Source organism: Nycticebus coucang, chromosome 10 (genome assembly GCF_027406575.1).
Source record: "Nycticebus coucang isolate mNycCou1 chromosome 10, mNycCou1.pri, whole genome shotgun sequence".
Lineage (NCBI taxonomy): Eukaryota > Metazoa > Chordata > Mammalia > Primates > Lorisidae > Nycticebus > Nycticebus coucang.
In genome coordinates, this window is record NC_069789.1 from 100,639,306 (window position 1) to 100,662,299 (window position 22,994).

A 22,994-nucleotide genomic window follows, 5' to 3' on the forward strand; every position below is an offset into this window, starting at 1 on the left:
GCTTCATTTCATAAAAGGAAGACTGCTTCATAGGTCTATGCCTTCATTCTTTGTGGTAATGAAGAAGTCACCCTTTTGCATTTTGCAGCTGAGGTGACAATTTATCCCAACTCCCTTGGTGCATGATAGGGTGGAGAAATATGGTAATTGTTCTTACAAATCAATAATGAACAACAGTTTGAAATTTTGGGTTCTTGGATATAGCATTCAGAATGTTGCTGTTGCAGTAGCAATTATTTATACAGGGTTTCCATAAAGTTTGTGTGCAATTTACTATGTTAAACTATTTTAAATTGCACATGAACTTTATGTCTACCCTGTATTAATGTAGCATACAAATAAGCCAAAGAAAGGTGAGGACAGTTGTAGAGTAGAGCCTTAAGTCTAGATCATGCTGTCTTTACAGTTTTAAAAGGTTTAAAATTAAAGGGAGTTATATACACAAGATTGTACTAGAGATAGGACAGCAGTACTCTCTTTCTCTAGGGCTTTGCCATTGCAGTTTTTCATCAGACTGGCTAGATTTTTTGAAGTACACCCAGATATGACCAGCCATTCCAAAAGGCACTGTGAACCCATGCTCTCTCCTCACCACCAGTACCAGGGAACTCAGCATCCACTCTCCCAGTAACCTCTCTGTAGCTTTCCATAGTTTCTCCCTGTGCACACATTCAAAGCACCCTCTCTGTCTCAGGATATAGGAGCCTGATGGTGTTGGATTCTAGTTCATGCTGTTCCATCTGATCAGGGGTGATTATTTAGAGCATCCTTTTCCAAACTGAGTTCTGTGAAAGAATTAAATGCTACAAAAAATACTTTGCATGACTATTTATTCAATTCTTCCAAGAATGGTATAAAGCTCATTCCATTCTAGATCATAAAGAAGTTAATTTATTACATACCTTAACTAAAGCTTTTGGGCATTAGGGCTTATTGGGGTTGAAAAGAGTATTTAAAGATTCACCACCCAGTGGTTATGGCACCAACCACATACACCAGTGCTGGTGGGTTCAAACCTGGCCCGGGCCAGCTAAACAACAATGATAACTGCAATAAAAAATAGCCAGGTGTTGTGGTAGGCACCTGTAGTCCCAGCTACTTGGGAGGCTGAGGCAAGAGAATCACTTAAGCCCAAGAGTTGAGGTTGCTGTGAGCATGAGTGCCATGGCACTCTACTGAGGGCAACATAGTAAGACTCTGTCTCAAAAAAAAAAAAAGTATTTAGACTGCTCAACTCTGAGAGTACTGTTTGTACCATCTGATGCTAGCACAGCTGGTCCCCTGGAGTCTAGTTAAAGTAGTCTGGGGTAATCAAATATTTCATACCCATGGCAAAAAATACTTTTCTTCACTTTTTGTAGGCAAAGAACATTTTTGCATCAAAATTAAGGGCCCTAGATCAGAGAAGAGAGGGAGAAGGTGTGACCCCACAGGGTTTATACTTGCTCTTGAATGTGTGAAGTACGTGCATTACTGTATAATAACAGTGCAGTTGCTATACTTAGTATATGTGAAAGTGAGAATTTTGTGCTATTTGCTGTACTAATGTTAATGCTCTCTCTATTCTAAGTGTTTTTCTCTACCCATAACTCTCTTGACTTCTAAATCCCCTTAACCGGAGTGGAAGGAAATGCTTTGTATTTAACCCAGAAGCAGCAGCTTTGGGGTTAGACTTTTTTACTTAACTTTTTTTTCCCCTAGAATATACCATACTCTTTCAGCAGGGATCTGTTTTGTTTGGGTTCATCAAAAAGATTGAACATAGAAAAAGTAATTAGCTTTCAGAACCATTAGGGACTAGATAGAGCTAGTATTTCCAAGAGGGAAGAGTCAGTTCTGAATAAGAATACCCTCAAATTTAGAGGACTAGTGAAAATGATAATTTTTTAGACTGTCTCTTTTTGAGCTAGATAAGCAGTAAAAGAATATAGAAAGAAAATCACGTCTATTGATACTTCTTACATCAAGTTGACTCCCCTGGAACTTAATTTGATGATTTTTTTTTTTTTTTTTGAGACATTGTCTCACTCCGTTGCAGAGAGAGACAAGTGCAGTGATGTTATCACAGCTCACTACAACCTCAAACTCCTAGGCTCAAGCAATCCTCCTGCCTCAGTTTCCCAAGTATCTAGGACGATAGATAAGTGCTAACATGCCCAGCTGATTTTTTCTAATTTTAGTCTCATCTTGCTCAGGCTAATCTTGAACTCTTGACCTCAAGTGATCTTCTTACCTCAGCCTCTCAAGAGTGGTAGAATTGCAGGCATGAGCTGCCCTGCCTGGCTCTGTTGAATCTTTTGTGTTAGCCTGACAAAAACTATTTATTTAAAAAGGAATATGTTTGCAACCTGGATAAAAAGGATAGGTTACTTTCTTAGCTTGAGCTTCCAAGTAAACTGACAGTTAAATTATTTTAACGTGCTTGTACCTTTGCATGTCAGACCCATGTAATTGGGACTCAATCTTTGAAATAGCTACTAAAAAAGTATTAATATGCTGCCAAATCCTGTCCTCATCCCTCTCTTTACTGCTTCCCTTGGTCCCCATTGGGAGGCGTGCATCAAACTGGTCCATTCTGAGAGTGTTCTCTCTTCCCTCTGGATTTGGGTAGCTTCTGCAGAAATTTTCCATCTGTTGTTCAGTCCTAGTGAGTGGCTTGTTGAGGGCTCAAAAATTTCTTCTCTCAGTATCTTTTCACTGCCTGTCACTATTCATCTGTTTTTGCCCTTCCCCTTTTCCTGGATCATTACACGCAGTGCAAAAAGGCTTCCATTCTGTCTTACAGTTTTCCTTTTAACGTGATTGTTGAAGCTTATTGGAAGTGAAGTTCCTCATATCTGCCTGTCTTTGTATCTTCTTTTCAATCTATTTCATATACCAGACTCATTAGAAAAAGTTGACCGATCCTATTAAAAGGACAAGTGAAATAAGTGAAAGGCAGCATCCCAGCAATAATGTATTTACGAAGTTTTGGGAAAGTGTATTTTTTGTAAAACATCAGATTTATTTCTGTCCACCTATTAAGTGCTCATCTTGGGCAGAGGACAAGATAATTAAAACTGTCATGGCCTTTTAAGCTCTTCTCCATGCTGATATGTAGGTGCTACTATAACAAGAGATACATTGTAATTTTAAAACAATAAATATAAATGTAATCATTAAACTTAAAGTTTTGTATTTTCCTACAGATGGCATAATTTATGCTTGAACTATTTAGGTTTTATTTTCCTTCTATTGTACGTAATTGTCTTTCATTTGTTTTTTATTTTACATGTGGTAGGTAGTTTCATCTTATTCTCTTCCCCCAAAATACTTCTAGAGATAGATTTTAATCCAAATTCTGTTTTCTCATCTATAAATTAGTATGATTATACCTGCTTGCTTATCCCAAAACTTTGTTTTCAAGAATCAAATCATATAACATATGTTAAGAGTGTTTTGAAAGCACGAAGTATTTTTTTTTATTTTTTTTGTGGTTTTTGGCCGGGGCTGGGTTTGAACCCGCCACCTCCGGCATATGGGACCGGCACCCTACTCCTTGAGCCACAGGCGCCGCCCAGCACGAAGTATTTTTTAAAATGTAAGGTACTATAGTATTGTTATCATAATTTTGATTCTGACTATAGTACAAATAATCAACTTTTAAAGTTGAACATTGTTGATCCACCAATGTGGGTCCTCTATAAATAAAATAAAACTCTTGTTGGCTCGGCGCCTGTAGCTCAGTGAGTAGGGTGCCAGCCACATACATGGAAGCTGGTGGGTTCAAGCCCAGCCCAGGCCTGCTAAATAACAGTGACAACTGCAACAAAATAAAAACTTGTTATCCTGGTACCTTGTTATTATTTTTAAATTATGGGCTAATTCCTCTAAGTGAGACTAGCCTTCAAAGGTTTTGATGGCAAAATACATGTATGCAGATCTATCAACAGCCTTTTAAGCAAGAACTTAAAAGGACATGACAGTTTTAATTACCTTGTTCCCTCTGCAAGAGTCATGCACAAAGTATAAGTATACTTTTTAAGTGGTTCATGGTTTTACAGCATCTTCTACAAAATAGTGATTTGTATTTAATAGGTCTAATTTACATAACCTATTTGCACCTTCCCCATGAGTTGCCTAAAAGTTTCTAGTTTGAGAAACACTGAGCTGTGGGCTCCCCAAATGGTTTTTCTTTCAAATTTGTTGAGATGATAGGGAAAAGTTGCTATAGATTTCAGCTCGGCACCTGTAGCACAGTGGTTACGGAGCCAGCCATGTGCACCGAGGCTGGCAGGTTCAAACCTGGCCCGGGGCCTACTAAACAACAATGGTGACAACAACAAAAATAGGTGGGTTTGTGGCAGGTACCTGTAGTCTCAGCTACTTGAGAGGCTGAGGCAAGAGAATCACGTAAGCCCAACAGTTTGAGGTTGCTGTGAGCTGTGATGCCAGGGCACTCTATAAAGGGCGACATAGTGAGACTCTGTCTCAAAAAAAAAATGTTGTAGATTTCATGAAATTGAAAGTGAAAATTAAGGCCATACTTAAGAACACTGAAGAATAGGGCGGCACCTGTGGCTCAAGGAGTAGGCACCAGCCCCTGTACCGGAGGTAGTGGGTTCAAACCTGGCCCCGGCCAAAAACTGCCAAAAAACCCCCTGAAGAATAGAAAGTGGTCATTAACTGAATTAGACAGCTCTTGAGGTGAAATTAGTTGAAGAGGAGGTTAGCTGTATCAGAAATTCAGATTGACCTCTAGAAAGAAATTCCAATAGTGAATCTAAGTCCTGAGGGACCAGAAGAGAAGATATTGGAGAGTACGTACTCCCATTTTTTGAACATTTCCAGAAAGAGATAGGAGTTCTTGAGTCTCCTCTCTTTAGTCTTTCTCAATTTCTTTTTCTCTCCTTCAGTATTTCTGATGCTGTGCTCTTTTTGATAACATTATGTTTACATCCTGTATCCTACCCCTAATCCCTTCAAAGGCCTAAGGAAGAAAAACTTGTCTCCTGGTGCGGTGGAGTCGGATGTGAGAGGAATAACCGGGGTTGATCTATTTGGAACTACGGATGCAGTAGTAAAGCATGTACTAGAGGTACCTATCTCTTCAGCCAGTGGCTAGATACGGGCTGTCATCTGGGGAAGGTCACAACATGCGATTCGTTTGTTCCTTCAGTAAACATTTATAGAGTGCTCATTAAGTGCCAGGCACTGTTTGAGGCCCTGGAAATAGAATTATGAGTGAACCAACAGAAATAGAATTATGAGTGAACACCTGAGATAGAGTCGCCTAACCTTATAAACCCAGTGGAGAGAAAGAGAGAAATCAGGGTGTACTCTCGTCTCCATCCCTAAGTGTTGCTCATTCTCAAGCCTTCTGTAAGAGATAGAGCAGAAAGAAATTAATCAAAGTTACTGAGAATTAACCATGTGTCTGTAACTTGTGCATGGTGGGAAAATAGAAAACCGTAAGGGAAGTATTTTTTTTATGTTTTAATTAACTAATTTAATACTCAGCTATCCAATGAAGTAGCCTCATTTTGTGGATGAAAAACTTCTGATTTAGAGAAATTAAGCAGTTTATCAAAGTCCACCTGTGTCTAATAAATGGAAGAGCTAGGATTTGTGGATCTGTCTGCAGTGCTTTTTACCACACTGTGATACTACTTCTCAGAAATACTGCTAATTCAGAACTGACTTATCTATCATTCTGTCACAGTATGGTGTATAACCATATATAGGATATCTTAAAATCAGCAGTTCTAAAAACTTTTGGTCTGAAGATCTCTTTATGCTCTTAACATTTTTTGAGGATCCCAAAGAATTTTTCTTTATGTGGGTTATATCTGTCAGTTTTTACCCTATTTGAAATTAACACTGAGAACTTTTAAAAATATAAAAGTATATCAACACACATTGCATTAGCATCAAAGCAATGACATCATCACACATCATGTCATCTCTGGAAGACTCTACTATATAGTATAGTCATGAGAGAGTAAGAATGAAAAAGACTATCTTAGTATAAAAAAAATTGTTTTAACCTTGCAGACTCCCTAAAAGGACCTGGGGGTCCTCCACAGGTGTCCAGGTCATACTTTGAGAGTTTTTGCATTAAGCTATAATATTAGTCTTTACACCTAAGATGTTAATGATTGGTTGGAGAAGTAAGATATATAGTAAGTAGATAAGTAAAAAACAAGGCAGTATATCCTAAATGCAATGAAACTAAGTATGGGGATAGAAATACATATTTGGATATTCCCATGAGAATTTAGGGTAACGTTGGATGGATTGATGTGGTAATTGTGATGTTCAAATCTTAGAGCAGCATAGTCTCTTTAGTCTTTCTCACATGAAGACTAAATAAGGCATCTTTTATAACCGCTAGGATGTTTCATTGACTTGCTTTGAGTAATGGTTATAAAGCTATTTTAGAAAAACCACTTATTTTTTTCTACAGGGTCATGATCGTGGAGTAAACTGGGCTGCCTTCCACCCCACAATGCCCCTTATTGTATCTGGGGCAGATGACCGTCAAGTGAAGATCTGGCGTATGAATGGTGAGTGAACCAGTGACAGCATTACTATGTGTCTAAGAAACTGACTGCTGGCCAGAAAGATAAAGTAGCCATGTCTTTTGGACTTTGACTTATTTTCTTATGGTAGATGATTATCTTATGCTAATCCTGGGAACACAAAAATTCTCCCTTTTCCATTTTTTCCTGTGGTGGGATCGTGATTTTGAGGAGTATGAACATAGCTAAGAGTACAAATTCATCCATTCATTGACATACTTATTGAGTACCTACTTTTTACTAGATGTTGTCAACAATGTTGGAGATACAGTGGTGTCTAAAACAGATAATCTCCCTGTCTTTTGGAGCTTGCACTTGTTCTAAATTGGCAGCTAATGACAATTACTATCAGGATTAATAAAACGGGGTAGAGGGATAAGGGATGATAGAGAAGAGGTGTTGTAATTGATAGGTGGGTCAGAATGAAAGAGCAAAGAAATAGGTAAAGTTTAAGAGACTTAAATTAAGAAAACTCTATTAGAAAGAAGTTGCTAATTTAACAGTTTGTAGAACTGCCTAGCACTTGATTAAGAAGATGTCTTATCTCTGACTCAAAATTGTACTAGTAGAGAATTGTGACGACCCATTCTTTTTGTCCTTTAGAATCAAAGGCATGGGAGGTTGATACCTGCCGGGGCCATTACAACAATGTATCCTGTGCTGTCTTCCATCCTCGCCAGGAATTGATCCTCAGCAATTCTGAAGACAAGAGTATCCGAGTCTGGGATATGTCTAAGCGGTAAAGGAGTTATCCATGTTGTGTGACCAAATGCAGGGGAATGCCCCCTTTTCTTCTCTTTTAAAATTAGCTTGGAATATTTTGTCTCTCACATTTTCAGCATGTAGAAATATCAAATTATATGTTGTGAAAACCTGAAGAGATACAGAGATCAGCCAACACTCAACATATTTTCTATCAAATAGAATTCCCCATGTATTCCTTTTCCTCCTCTAAATTTAAACATGTTTTTTTTCCTCCCCCTTCCACCAATTCTGTAGCTGGAGAAGAAATAAGAAAGCAGTATAGTAGAAAATTATGAATGGGAGAAATCGAAATATCAAAATAATATGGTCAGTTTAAAGTCTCCTCTTTGTGTTCCTTGGTATAATTTATCATAACTGGCTTAAGATACACAATTTACTGTCCCTGATTTGCATTTTTAATTGGCTTGCTCACTTACCATTAAGTATTCTTATGTATGATGGGCTGGACATTTGGGGGAAATTAATCATTTTCTTTATGTACCTTTTGCTTTTTTAGGACTGGGGTTCAGACCTTCCGTAGGGACCATGATCGTTTCTGGGTCCTGGCTGCTCACCCTAACCTTAACCTCTTTGCAGCAGGTATTGTCCATTTCCTCTTTTTCTTCCTTGTTTTAGTTCAAAGTTTATAAGAATTAAAACTGATTCTCCATTAGCTTTGTGTCTAATAAATGCATAGTGGGATGACAAGGAAAAGCACAATTCTCAGAACTACTTAGTTGAAGCTTTTTTTCTTCTTTTTTAACCCCCCATTACCTTCTTGGAGTAGTGTTCTTTTCTCTACCAAATGGGCTACTCATTTAACAGTAGCCCATAGTCTGGCTACTGAGAGTTCATAGGAGGCTAATACTTGTCTACTTGAGAAGCTAGAAACTATGTTTTATTCATTCACTTAGCAAATACATACTGAGTCCCATGCTCTGTTCTGGGTACTGATGTTATACAGCAGTGTACAGAACAAAATCCCCACCTTTATGGAGCTTTTATTTGTAGTGAGGGGAGACAGATCATAAAACTATATGTATATGTTTCATATATATATGTATATGTAATGTATATATATTATATATATGTGTGTGTGTATGTGTGTGTATATATATGTATAATGAGGCATGGTGAAAAATGCTTTGAAGAAAAATTAAAAGTCGGGGATAGAGAGGGACAAGTATGGGATCTGCTGTTTTATACTGCAGTTTTTATATTTAGAAAATTGTATGGGAAAGAGACAGTGGGAACAACAAATGCAAAGATATGAGGTGCTTAGTAGCATGTTAAAGGAACATCAGGGAGGCCAGGTACAGCACTGTAAGTAAGGGACTGAGTAACAGGAGATAAGACCAGGCCAAACTGTGCATTGTATTGTAGGCCATGGTTAGAACTTAAGGTTTTCTTCTGAATGAATGGAAAGCCATTGGAAGGTTGGGACAGGGAAATGTCATGATCTGATTCAGTGTACAGAGAAGACAGGAGGAGGACAAGAGTAAAAGGGTTCTCTAAGGGTGGGTGATGCCAGTAGGGAAAGAGCAAAACATTTTTAAAAAATACAACCATAAAAGCTTTTTAAACTAAAATTCATTTTTTCAGCAAATACTTTTTACCCTTCTTTTTAAAAAGAGATAGGGTCTCCATGTGTAGTCCTAGCTACTTGGGAGGCTGAGGCAAGAGAATCACTTAAGCCCAAGAGTTTGAGGTTGTTGTGAGCTGTGACGCCATGGCATTCTACCGAGAGAGAGAGAGAGAGACAGGGTCTCTGTTGCTTAGGCTGAAATGGCAGTGGTGTGATTATGTCTCACTGTAACCTTGAATTCCTGGGCTCAAGTGATTCTTGCACTTCAGTCTCCTGAGTAGCTAGCTAGGCCTATAGGTGCAATCTACCATGCCTGGCTAAATTTAAATTAAAAAATATTTTTTAAGAGATGGAATTTCACTGTGTGGCCCAGGCTGGTCTTATACTCCTGGCCTCCAGCGATCCTCCTTCTTAGGCCTCCCGTAGTGCTGGCATTGCAGGCATGAGGTACCACACCCAGCCTGTGCTCTTTTTATATGCTAAAGGCTGGGTAAGGATGAAAATTATTGTAATTTCTGCCTTCAGGGAATTCTATTTTCCTTGGTATGGTAGTGGTGATAAATGATTACAGGCCAAGGTGGTAAGTACTATAAGAGAAGTTTGTGCAGAGTTTTAGGGGAACACAGAGAAGGAGATGTCTAAATGTATGGCACTCCTGCCCTGGTGACAGAGCAAGACTCTTGTCTCAAAAAGAATTGAGAATTTAGGCAGATAAGAGATTATTTAGGTGTCTTGTTTTTGATATAAGCATACGTATATAATCCTCATCGTTGTGTATCTCCTCTGTGTCCAGCTTTCTTTCTTGTTTGTAGCCGTTAAATAATTCTTCTCTTCTCCCTGTCTCCCAGGCCATGATGGTGGCATGATTGTGTTTAAGCTGGAGAGAGAGCGGCCAGCCTATGCTGTCCATGGCAACATGCTGCATTACGTTAAGGACCGATTCCTACGTCAACTGGATTTCAACAGCTCCAAAGATGTGGCTGTGATGCAGTTGCGGAGGTAGCTCGTCCTTGTTTCTTCCCTCTAAACCAATAGCTCTCAACCTTCCTAGTGCCACAACCCTTTAATACAGTTCCTCATGTTGTGGTGACCTCCAACCATAAAATTATTTTCATTGCTACTTCATAAGTGTAATTTTGCTATTGTTATGAATCATAATGTAAATATCTGATATGCAGGATGTATTTAGGCAACCCATGTGAAAGGGTCGTTCCACCCCCAAAGGGGTCACAACCCAGATTGAGAACCACTGCTCTAAACCCTCTGATACAACACCCACAAACAGGAGTCTTTTAAACAGCATGTTGGCTCTTATCTCTTTCACAGGCGGGATACCCATTAGATGAACCTGCTCAGTTTAAACCCTAGGAGCGTGGTAGGGAAGGATGTGGCCGTGAGTAGAATGGAAATTCCCCTCTTGAGAATGCTAGGAACACTGTATGTAGGAAATTGGACTACCACTGTTTGCTCGGTCTCTTGCAAACCAGAGAAAGTTTCTTGGTAGAGAGTAGCCCAAACGGGTAACAAGCCTTTTTGCTTTTATTTGTCATTATTCTGGCAAAATGTACACAGCTCTAAACCAGAATTTATGTCCCCAGAATGATAACCTCTGGGATGCCTGGCAAAAGGAACTGTCCCTTTGGAAAGCCAGCTGCATGAGCATGTTGAAACATTAATGGTGGCAAACTTTGGCATGAGGGTTTGATAACCACCCTCTAGCATCTCTGCAATAAAAGATGGGTTTATGTGAACATTCCAAAGGATGGGAGAAACCAGCCAGGGACAGACTCTGTGGTGTCCACTGCAGTTATGTGTAGGAATTTGAATCCAGGCAGAACCAGTTCCACTCACTACAGTAACCCTATCTTCTGTTGAGTAATTTGGCTAGGGTATACTTTTTTAAACTGTTCAAAGCTGAGATAGAGAATAAAGGCAATATTCATTTATTTTTATTCTAAGTATTTGTGTAAGTATTAGAAGTAAGAAATATGGGGGTAATTTCTTTCTTCCTTCTATTCTTATGTCTTCCCTGTTTCTGCTTTTTCTATATACATCTCTAGTGGTTCCAAGTTTCCAGTATTCAATATGTCATACAATCCAGCAGAAAATGCAGTCCTACTATGTACGGTAGGTATTCCCATTTTTCACAGGTGTCTCTCTTGTGCCCTTAATGAATACTTAATGGCTTCTAAGGAGCTATTTAATGGCCATTTTGCTAATGCAGCTCTCCTCACCCATAGCATCTCTTCTTAAGTTTATCCACTTTGCTAGAGCTAACACAATGAAAGCTACGAAGCTTAAACCAGATAGGCTTCAGTTGTCATACTGAATATTTGTGAACTTCTATCTTTCATAAGACTAATAGTGTCTGTATTTAATGGAGTATCAATATAAATGACTTAGATCAATGATTTGACAGAATGTTTAATGACTAAATTCTGTGGAAAGAAGATGCTTTATCCTTTCCTTTGGGTGCTAATAGAAGAACTTTGATTTTGAGAGGGAATTCTTTTGAGTGGAGTTCCCTTCAGAATTATCCAGTAGCCTTCCGCATGTCTTGCCCCACCATTGGTTAAAAAAAAAAAAGTGACATCCTAATTTTAGTACCCTAGTGGCCAACTTTAAAAGAATGAAAACCTCTTTCCTCATGTAACTTTTAGTGTTTAATCTTAGTCCTTCTTTAATATTTAGCAGTCCCGGTTGGGTGTGGTGGCTCATGTCTGTAATCCCAGCACTTGGGAGGCCAAGATGGGTGGATTGCCTGAGCTCACAGGTTTGAGACCAGGCTAAGCCAGAGTGAGACCCCCGTCTCTAACAAAATAGCCAGGTGTTCTGGCGGGTGCCTATAGTCCCAGCTACTTGGGAGGCTGAGGCAAAAGGATCACTTGCACCCAAGAGTTTGAGGTTGCTGTGAGCTAAGACGCCAAGACACTCTACCAAGGGTGACCAAATGAGACTCTGTTGCAAAAAAAAATTAGCAGTCCCATATTTTCCTGGCAATTTTCTTTAATATCTTTTCTTTTTTCTTTCAAGTTGATGTCTAAGATTATATACAATATTCAGGTGGGGCACCAGACTATCAGGAGTCTTAGTCCTTTATTTGTGGAGTAGAGAGCAATTCTTATTTGCATTCAAATAATATCTGCATCTTTGGAGGTTAGTTAAAGAAAATAAAGTGACATCAATGGTGAATTGTTTAGCAAAGAGCCCTATAATTCTCAGATGTGGAAGCATTTGAATGCCTGTAGGCAAAGGGTGAGAAAAGTATGATTTTTAGATTGTTGTCTGTGCAAAGAGCTGTTTTCTCTGGCAGGGTAAACTGGTATCTTGGGTGTCTCTCACTAACATTATGATTTCCCTTTTTCCTCTACAGAGAGCCAGCAATTTAGAAAATAGTACCTATGACCTGTACACCATCCCCAAGGATGCTGACTCCCAAAACCCTGATGGTAAGCATTCCTTCTGTCTGCCTCACTCTGCCTCCAGCTCTCCTCACCCGCAGCATCTCTTCGTAAGTTTATCCACTTTCCATCCCAGACCCTGGCCACATCACTCATGTCTGTTGGCAGATGCTGCTAACAATTGCATCAGAGGCGATCATGGTGTGAAATATTCATGTTCCTCCTCCATTTTATTACCCCAGCTAGATATATATATTTTATAATTTGGTTATTAGAAACTCTCCATTTTCTCTTTCAGCACAGCATGTTATTCTTGTTTATTGTCAGCTGATATGACTTTCACCCTGGTAGTTTCATTTATTTAAAATTGTGGTTCCAATCTTACAATGTTTCATCCTGGGACTAGGGATTTATACTCTCCCATCCATATCCAGATCCGATTTGCTTCTTTTTGCATGTCAAAAAGATGAGGCTGCTAACAACCCCATACTCCACCTGGGATTCCAGGATCCAGCTGAGACCCCTGCCTAACTCCTCCATCACTGCCATCCCTCACTGATATCCTTGCAATTAGAACTTGCTAACATACATTCTTAGGATGGGTCTGACTATTGCTTATACTCCTTTAATGTACTCCTCCAGGGGCTTTGTGGATATTACCAGGTCAGAAGCTTACTCTGCAGATCCCCACCCTGACTAGCATGTTTTCGTGGTATTTTAGACCTCATCAACAGATTCTAGAGAACCATTTTGCTAGTTCTTTTTCTTTTGTGGAAGCCACTAGGTTGTTATTACTAAATTATAATTCACTGACTCTCTTGTAATGTGATCATAGAGAGAAAAACCTGTGTGTATTTAGTATCCATAAATCAAATTCTCCCTTATAAATTAGTAAGTTAAGCCATTTGTGACTAGCTCAAAGCAAAAGGTTGCCTATGCCAGGTAACTCATCCCCTTGCTTTTATCCCCGTATCTGTTTACAATTTACAGAGTTTAAAATATCTTTATTTTAAAAAAATAAATAAAAAATAAAATATCTTTACTTTGTTTTACTACCACTTTTATTTACTTCATTTTTACGGGGAGGTAATAATTATTCAAGGTGTAGCCCGATGATGGGCAACAGAGAAGAGGAAGAGAAAAAGCAAAAGCTTGAATTATATGGTTCCCTGGCCCCTAAAAACTGGGAATATTGATTGTGATAATAATTAGTTTTATAAATTGCCTTCTACTCCAGGTGCCAGAGAAGTACAAGGTAAGGTGGTCCAGTATGTTCTGTCCAGTTTTCTGCTGCTCTAATAGTTAAAAGAGTATTTTGATGCATTCTTCTGCTTATCCATCTATAAATTTTTCCTTAGAGTGGAGCATCCATTTCAAAATTTTAATCAGCCACTAAGCTGAGGAACATTTTATAACTCTCCTCAGGGTGATAAGAATGGTCAGTTGACATTTACAGAGCAACAGCTTGGTACTAAGTACTGCCCAGCACTGAGCTGCCCTCAAGATTTAGTTAGGAGGGCTTTGCCCCACCGTGCCCTACTTGGAGGTCTGCATTTGCATGTTAAAAGCTGCAGAGCAGCTGCATCCTGGGGAGGGGATCCTATGACACTGACAGGCTGCTTCCTCTGTCACAGTTTGGCCAGGGAGGCTCTGCTCGTTAGCTTGATGGAGTGTGCTGTCTCCCAAGATGGGCGGCCCTTCTGCCAGTATGTGGTGTTAGCTGAAATGCTGCCACTTGGCCTAGAGGGTTGGCAAGGGTGGAGGTTGGAATTTGGAGGGAACTGATGGGGAAAAGTCACTTGGCAATAGCCCCAGGTTATGGCTGGATCAGTTAGGAAGCAGCTGAACTGGCAAAGCCAAGATGGCAGCCAACAAGACTGGCAGCTCCATGGCACCTGACTCTGTCACCTGCCAGTGGCTTACCACATGCTCCCGCCTTTCGTTTGTTCTTCTCAGCCCCTGAAGGAAAACGATCCTCAGGCCTGACAGCTGTTTGGGTTGCTCGAAATCGGTTTGCTGTCCTAGATCGGATGCATTCGGTGAGTAAAGACTATAAACAGAAACTAGGTCTGGTATGGTGGCCCATGCTTGTAATCCTAGCACTCTGAGAGGCCCAGGAGGGTAGATCACTTGAGCTCAGGAGTTCTAAGACCAGCCTGGCAAGAATGAGACCCTATCTGTACAAAAATTAGCCTGGCGTTTTGGTTGGTGGCTGAGGCGGGAGAATCAGTGAAACCTAGGGCTTTGAGGTTACTGTGAACTATGATGCCAAGGCACTCTAATCGGGTACAACAGAGTGAGACTCTGTCTCAAAAGAAAAAAAAAGTAGAAACAAATGAAAGCAGAAACTAACTTGGGGAGTGAGGATGAATAAAGGACATTATTTCTTCGTTTTCTCCCCTGGGCAGCTATAATCTTCATGAATTGGCTCTGCCTCTGTTCCCAGCCCTGTGCTAACTCCCTGGAGACAAAAGGCTTTAAAATTGATTTGATTGGGTTGACTATCAGTGTGCTCTGGGCTTAAAAACCAAGCTACAATCACTCTAGACTACAACAACCAGAGAAGCATCAAATTTGAAGTGGGTGGGCTGGATAAGGAGTAGATCTCCCTCTTTGTACTTACTACCTCTATTAATTAGTACTTGAAATGTAACAAGTCTAACACAGATAAGTAATGTTCTCTCAAGAAAATGTTTAACTACATGTAACCCCCAGAAGTGCTATTGTCTTCCTCTGGTTGATTGAAGAACTCAGACTTTACTTGGACTTTTGGGGGACAGGGAAGAGGAGAGGTATTAAGGTTCTCGGGAAGGATATTGGTTGGAGTGGTCTAATAGAATGGTAATGGACTCAGAGGGGAAAAGGTGCTACATAGATTATTGAGGGTAGGGAACAATTACTGAGGGACAGCATTAGTTGCCATCACATACACACTTCTCTTAACCCTGCCTTTATCACTCATTTCAGCTTCTTATCAAGAATCTGAAGAATGAGATTACCAAAAAGGTACAAGTGCCCAACTGTGATGAGATCTTCTACGCTGGCACAGGCAACCTCCTGCTTCGAGATGCAGACTCTATCACACTCTTTGATGTACAGCAGAAGCGGTAAAATTTCAGCTGCCCCTAAGCAGACAGGCATATAGTGGGGGCAGTGTGTGTCTGTAGTAGGCGCTTTCTTTTCCCCAAGTGAGTTTGTCTGTGGCATGGCCAGTGCTTGTGCTATTACTCCAAGACTCTTCCTAGCCACTTTTTTCCTTCCATGATTACTCTCCATCTTGCACATACAGGGTAGTGTTGCAGCAAAGAGTCTTGTTTATTTATTTGTTTTTACAGTACTTACCTGAGCAAAGATTGCTGTCATGGCTTAGAATGAGAGGGACTCAGAGATTAATAACACAGTTCATATACTTAAAGATTACAGTCCAGTAGTGAAATGAACATACACAATTCAGAATAATAAAGTGGAATAAGGAGTGAGGGGTTGAGGAAGGGGGAACTGCACAACATGAGCCAAAATGTTTACAGCACTAAGCTACCATGTGGCAAACTTCACGCTGCATTTCTTAAAGAAATTGGGGTTTAGGCTTGGTGCCTGTAGTATAGTGGTTACAGCGCCAGCCACATACACCGAGGGTGGTGGGTTCGAACCCAGCCCTGGCCAGCTAAACAGCAATGACAACTGCAACAAACAATAGCCAGGCATTGTGGCAGGCACATATAGTCCCAGCTATTTGCGAGGCTGAGGCAAGAGAATCGCTTGAGCCCAAGAATTGGAGGTTGCTGTGAGCTGTGACACCACATACTCTACCGAGGGCGACACAATAACACTCTGTCTCAAAAAAAGAAAGAAAAGAAAAAGAAATTGGGGTTTACATTAGTTTAGGGGTGAAAGGATGCGGGTCATAGCCTGAGATAAGGGAGTCAGATCCATTCATGATTTCCCTTCTCTCTCTCTCTCAGGACTCTGGCATCTGTGAAGATTTCAAAGGTGAAATATGTTATCTGGTCAGCAGACATGTCACATGTAGCACTGCTAGCCAAACATGGTAAGTCCTCATATCCACCTTGATTTAGAGACCAGTCCTTCCCTCCCCCCATCCCTGCCAATCTACTGCACTCACCCTGTCCAGCAGAGCACTCATGCCCTTTGCCTCTTACAGCCATTGTGATCTGTAACCGCAAACTGGATGCTCTATGTAACATTCATGAGAACATTCGTGTCAAGAGTGGGGCCTGGGATGAGAGTGGGGTATTTATCTATACCACAAGCAACCACATCAAATACGCTGTCACCACTGGGTAAGTTAATTATCTGGCATACAGAGTGGGAGAAGGCAACTTCATGAAATGACTGTCCTGTCTTGAGATACAGCTAAAGTCTCCCATGAACTTTCCTCATGGAAAACCCTTATCTGGCATATATGTGCCAAGGGCATCTGAACATTCTTTTTTCAGCTCTTTAAAAAACTGTAAAATAAAACACATATGTAAAGAATTATATAAATTATAAAATACAAAATAGCAAATAAATTATGTAGTGATCATCTGTATAACTGTCACCCAATAAATATAAACACCCAATAGCTACTGGCACCCCAGAAGCCCTTCGCCATGTGGTCCTTATTGACCACAACCCCCTTCCTTTTCACCACAAAATAACATTGTGATTTTTATGGGGATTTCTTCCTTGTTTTTCTTTGTCATTTTACTACTTAATGTATGTTTTAATATCATTTAGTTTTGCCTGGTTTTGAACTTCATGAAATCATACTAAAGTCATATACATCTTACTTTGCATTTTGTTCACTGTTTTGTTTGTGAGGGTCATCCATATTGTTGCTCTGGATTATTTACTTTCATTATTGTATAATGTTCCATTACACGATTATATCATAGTTGGTCAGTTCTACTGTTCAGGAATACTTGAGTAAATTCTAATTTTTGACTTGTATGAACAATGTTCTTTTAAACATTCTTTTACATGTTTTCTGGTGCACATGTACATAGATTTCTCTAGTATGTATACCCGGAGTAGAATTGCTGGACTATAGAGTATTTATATCTTCACGTTTACTAGGCAGTGTAAAACTGTTTTCCAAAGTGGTTGTGCCAGTGCATGCCTACCAACCTTGTAGGAAAGTTTCTTTACTTGTCATCCTAACCAGCGCTTAATGGATGTGTAAAAGTATTTCATTGTAATTTTATTTTCTTGTTCTCTGTTGCCTAATGAGTTTGAGGACCTTTTTATCTACCTGTCCTTTAGGGTTTCTTCTTCTGTGAATTTTGTTCAAGTCTTTTTTATCTGTCATTTTTCTTATTGATTTGTATAATTAATATTTGAACTAGTAAGTCCTTTGTTGGGGCTATGTGTTGCAAATATTAATTTCTTGTATAGCATGTCTTCTGGTTATCTTTATGGTAACCTTTATATAACTTGGATGTTTGTTACTCAGGATTACCTGTACATGTTGAGTATCCCTTATAAGAAGTGGGATCAGAAGTATTATGCATTTCAGATTTTTTTCTGAATTTGGAACATTTATCCATTGAATATCCCAAATCCAAACACTACAATGACCATTTCCTTTGGCATCATTTTGGTACTCAGAAAGTTTTGAATTTGGGGCTGGGCACAGTGGCTCACACCTGTATTCCCAGCACTCTGGGAGGCTGAGGTGAGTGGATAGCCAGAGTGATACCTCATCTCTAAAAACAGCCGGGCATTGCAGTGAGCGCCTGTAGTCCCAGCTACTCGGGAGACAGAGGCAAGAGAATCACTTAAGCCCAAGAGTTGGAGGTTGCTGTGAGCTGTGACGCCACAACAATCTACCAAGGGTGACAAAGTGAGACGCTGTCTCAAAAAAAAATTTTTTTTTTTTTTTTTTTAATTTTGGAGCATTTTAGATTTTGTATTTTCATATTTGGGATGTTCAACCTGTATTCAGGTAGTCTCATATGATTTTTTTCCCCCTTTCACCAATAAATGTAATGAATTCAGTTGATTTTTTTAAAATGTTAAATCAATGTTAATATTCCAGATATAAACCTTACTTGGTTATGATGTGTTTTTTTACCCATTCCAACATTACTAGTTTTAGGTTGCTAGGATTTTTTCATCTTTATTTATAAGTGAGATCGACTGTGATTGTCCTTTTTCTTTATCTCCTCAGGTTTTGGTAGTAAGATTGCATTAATTTCATAAAATGAGCAAAATGATGTGCCTTTTCCTGTTCTTTCAATGGATTTGCATAGATTAGAATTCTTTCTTGACTGTTGGTTAGAATTTACTAGTGAAGTCATATGAGCCTAAGGCTTTCTTCATTGGAAGATTTCTGTTATCTGATTCGGTTTATTTTGTTTAACAATTATAGGACTATATAGGAGTTTTCTGTTTCTTTTTGAGTCAATTTTGGAAAATCTTGTTTTCTATTTCTTAATTTCTACTGTTGGCTTTATTATTTTCTTCTAAATGCTTTCTTTGCTTTACCTTTTAAAAGAACAATAAAACGGGCGGCGCCTGTGGCTTAAGGAGTAGGGCACAGGTCCCATATGCCGGAGGTGGCGGGTTCAAACCTAGCCCCGCAAAAAAAAAAAAAAAAAAAAACACAAAAAAATAAAAGAACAATAAAACTTTTGAGACGTATACTCAGTTAATTTTTAGTCTCTCCCAACATGTGCACATAGAGCCCATTAATTTTCAGTATTTCTTCTAATACATTGCATGCAGTTAAGGCTATAAATTATTTGCCAAGTATTGCATTGGCCATATTGACAAGATTTTTTTTTTTACCTCTCATGTATTTCTCCTGAGAAATCAACAAGTTTTCATTTGTGATCTTTTTGTTATCATTCAGTTCAAAATGCTTTCTGCTTTTTTTTTTATTTCTTGGTGTGTCAGAACTCTTCACATCTACCTGTCTTCTAATTTCACTGTAATTTCTAAAGGAGTTACCTGTCCATAGTAACCTGATTATATGTCAGAACTTCAGATTTAACTTTTAGTTCTGATTCTTGTGGTCAAGTCTGTTACTTAGTTCCTAGAATAACAGCTTATAAAGCAAGAGGACACCATTTACCCTATCATACAAAAGAATAAAATAAAATTTGGTATTTAGTTCTGCTCTTTTTTGAATCACTTTCCTCCTACACTGTTGTTCAAATGGCACTTGACAAAAGGGTAATGAGAGGACAAAGTGCTGTGTTCAAAGTTTTTTCCATTCTTTCACAGGCTGGATTTTTTCTCTCACTTACTCAAAGTTGTGCCCTCTACCCCCTATGCTTAGGGACCATGGGATTATTCGAACTCTGGATTTGCCCATCTATGTCACACGAGTAAAAGGCAATAATGTATATTGTCTAGACCGGGAGTGTCGTCCTCGGGTACTCACCATTGATCCCACTGAGTTCAAATTCAAGCTGGCTCTGATTAACAGAAAATATGACGAGGTATGAAGTGAGGGTACATACTTGGAGCATTAAGGGGGGCAGCACTCTTTTTTATCCTGTAAGTGACCTCTGCTTCCTGCCCTACCCTACCCTACCCTACATGCCTAGGTACTGCACATGGTGAGGAATGCCAAATTAGTAGGCCAGTCTATTATTGCTTATCTCCAGAAGAAGGGCTATCCAGAAGTGGCACTGCATTTTGTCAAGGATGAAAAAACTCGATTTAGTCTGGCACTGGAGTGTGGAAACATTGAGGTGAGAAGAATATGGTCATTAGTCCTATATTGTTTTAGAGGAAGTCAGAGGATTAAGGTGACCTTGGGAAGGCCAAGGTCTGCTTCTTGAGCCAGAATAATGAAATTCGAGACTTTGTTTAGTTGTTAGATTGAGCTATCTTCCTGCTATTTGCTCATCTCTGCTTTTTCCTGCCTCTGCTTCTGCCATAGCATTTGTACTATTATTGTCATTCTGAATTCAGAAACTTCCAGGATAAAAACAAGATGACAAGATATTTGAAGCTCTCATTATTTTCTTAATACTTGATCTTGCTGACTCACTACTTAGTTGGAGGACCTATTAACTTTTGAGACTCAGATTATAAGGCATTATTTTCAAAGGGGAAAGGGCTTAGGAAAATTGTTTTTTAAATTCTGAACCTCCTCCTTTTGTTATTTCTTCCTTCTTTCCTGACATCCCTATGGATCTTTATACCTAGCAGGTAGGAAATAAAGTAGCTAAGCAAAAACTGGCCCTTTGGGTGGTGCCTGTGGCTCAGGGGGTAGGGCACTGGCCCCATATACCAAGGGTGGCGAGTTCAAACCTGCCTTTGGCCAAACTGCAACAAAAAATAGCCAGGCGTTGTGGCAGGTGCCTGTAGTCCCAGCTCCTCTGGAGGCTGAGGCAAGAGAATCACCTAAGCCCAGGAGTTAGAGGTTGCTGTGAGCTGTGACCCTACAGCACTCTACCAAGGGTGATAAAGTGAGACTCTGTCTCTTTAATAAATAAATAAAAATAAAACTGGCCCTTTGGGATCAGCAGCTACTAGGAAACTTTGTTGTAAGGTAACTTTCTAAGTAGGATAGTGTGATGTGATTATTCTATCCATGGCCTATTTGTTGATAGAATTTTCAATAGAATTAGATTAAAAGCTAGGAATGATTGAAAGGATAGGAATTTCCTTGAGAAAATAATATAGAGGCAAATGCTTTGAGTGCAGAGTCCCTGGTTTGAATCACAGTATCCTCCAGCCTGTTAACACTGACCCCGGGGACTCTTTAGATTGCTCTGGAAGCAGCCAAAGCACTGGATGATAAGAACTGCTGGGAAAAGCTGGGCGAAGTGGCCTTGCTACAGGGGAACCACCAGATTGTGGAAATGTGCTATCAGCGTACCAAAAATTTTGACAAGCTTTCTTTCCTGTATCTTATCACTGGCAACCTAGAGAAACTTCGCAAGATGATGAAGATTGGTGAGGCCCCTGAAACTAAGGATGGGCGGAGAGGTCCTTGGGGGAAGGAGGAAGATGAATAGAGGATAAAGAGAACTTGAGAGAAGACCTAACTCTATTTCCCTTATTGACTTGGTGCAGCTGAGATCCGAAAGGACATGAGTGGCCATTATCAGAATGCCCTGTACCTGGGGGATGTGTCAGAGCGTGTGCGGATCCTAAAGAACTGTGGGCAGAGTAAGTATCTGTCCAGGAATCTCTGGCTCCATTGGGGCCTTAGGAAGTGTCTCTGATGAGGCTACAGTCAAGGTGTTGCCCAGGGTTGCAGACATCTCAAGCCTCAATTGAGAGAGAATCCACTTCCACAGTCACATGACTGCTGATAGTCCTTACGTCCTCACTCTCTGTTGTCTGGGAACATCAGTTTCTTGCCATGTTGGCTTCTCCATAGGGTAATTCACGTGATAGGTGGTTTTTTTCTCAGAGCAAGTAAGGAAAAGACGGCAACCAAGGTGGAAGCCACAGTCTTTGTAACCTAATCTTGGAAGTGACATTCTGTCACTTCTGCTGTGTTTTATACATTAGAAGCTGGGTAAGTCCGATTTCCACTTAAGGTAGAAGGGTGTTACGTAAAAATTTGAATTCCAGAAGGCAGGAATCATTTGGGGACCATCTCAGAGGATGCCTACCATAGCAACATTCACCTTGAAATTACCTATACCACAAAGTCTGTTTTCCCCATAGAGTCCCTGGCCTACCTCACAGCTGCTACCCATGGTTTAGATGAAGAAGCTGAAAGCTTGAAGGAGTCATTTGACCCAGAGAAGGAGACAGTGAGTCTTTATTTACATAATTGTCTCTGATAACAGGATTAACTATGAGGTCTTGGAACAGTTTAAAACTAGCAATGTCACTCTCCTACCTCATTATTGGGGGAGGCAGAGAAACAAATGAGATCACAGGAAGCTCTACTTTCCCTACATGGTTTCTGAGAGCTCTTTGCTCTTAGCCTTTTTTCTTCTGCTGCTGTTTAGATCCCAGACATTGACCCTAATGCCAAGCTGCTCCAGCCACCTGCACCTATCATGCCATTAGATACCAACTGGCCTTTACTGACTGTGTCCAAAGGATTCTTTGAAGGCTCCATTGCTAGCAAGGGTATGTGCCTACTTTTCTCACAGCATTTTTGTTTTGTGAAGAACTGTCCTAAGGAGGACCCTTCTCAGTTAGTTTCATCTGTCCTTTTTTCTGTGTGAAGCTTCATGGAGCACTGAAATGCCAATCAGAGTTATGGTGCGGTCTCAGAAGCTGGTTAAAAGCATTGTAAAGAAAATTTGGCCTGTAATCCTAGTACTCTGGGAGGCTGAGGTGGGTGGATTGCTTGAGCTCAGGAGTTCAAGACTAGCCTGAGCAAGAGTGAGACCCTATCTCTAAAAAAAAATAGGTAGGCATTACGGCAGGCGCCTGTAGTCCCAGCTACTTGGGAGGCTGAGGCAAGAAAATCACTTGAGCCCAAGAGTTTGAGGTTGCTGTGAGCTGTGATGCCTCAGCACTCTAGTGAGGGTGACAAAGTGAGACTCTGTCTCAAAAAAAAAAAAAAAGCCTATTTTTGGTAGCAAGAAGGCCAGTTGCATCCATCTCTCTTGTATCCCTTCTTTCTGTGAAACGTTCTACAAGTTAGCATAACATATATAGCCGCAAAAATAAATGATACATAAAAATAATAAGTGGAGAGAACTTTGGTTTACCTACCTGTTTTTACAAGGATGCAACTTGCCTGCAAAGAAGGTCATGTATCTCACAGTCTCA

The 22,994-nt window shown here is 39.9% G+C and overlaps 1 protein-coding gene across 2 annotated transcripts in view; it reads left to right on the top strand.

Annotated features, from left to right (window-relative positions):
- The window catches only part of COPA (COPI coat complex subunit alpha), a 48,009-nt gene that overhangs the window by 19,216 nt on the left and 5,799 nt on the right, over positions 1-22,994 (top strand). The window contains exons 7-23 of one of the 2 annotated variants that reach the window (XM_053604505.1): positions 4,968-5,077; positions 6,446-6,545; positions 7,164-7,299; positions 7,822-7,904; positions 9,738-9,888; positions 10,950-11,016; positions 12,263-12,338; positions 14,247-14,329; positions 15,258-15,397; positions 16,253-16,338; positions 16,426-16,591; positions 19,576-19,738; positions 19,847-19,993; positions 21,017-21,206; positions 21,327-21,422; positions 21,930-22,018; positions 22,220-22,343. In XM_053604505.1, the coding sequence (XP_053460480.1) occupies positions 4,968-5,077; positions 6,446-6,545; positions 7,164-7,299; positions 7,822-7,904; positions 9,738-9,888; positions 10,950-11,016; positions 12,263-12,338; positions 14,247-14,329; positions 15,258-15,397; positions 16,253-16,338; positions 16,426-16,591; positions 19,576-19,738; positions 19,847-19,993; positions 21,017-21,206; positions 21,327-21,422; positions 21,930-22,018; positions 22,220-22,343 (2,007 nt within the window). The remainder of the gene's footprint in view (positions 1-4,967; positions 5,078-6,445; positions 6,546-7,163; positions 7,300-7,821; positions 7,905-9,737; positions 9,889-10,949; positions 11,017-12,262; positions 12,339-14,246; positions 14,330-15,257; positions 15,398-16,252; positions 16,339-16,425; positions 16,592-19,575; positions 19,739-19,846; positions 19,994-21,016; positions 21,207-21,326; positions 21,423-21,929; positions 22,019-22,219; positions 22,344-22,994) is intronic. The other variant, XM_053604506.1, reaches the window with a different exon arrangement.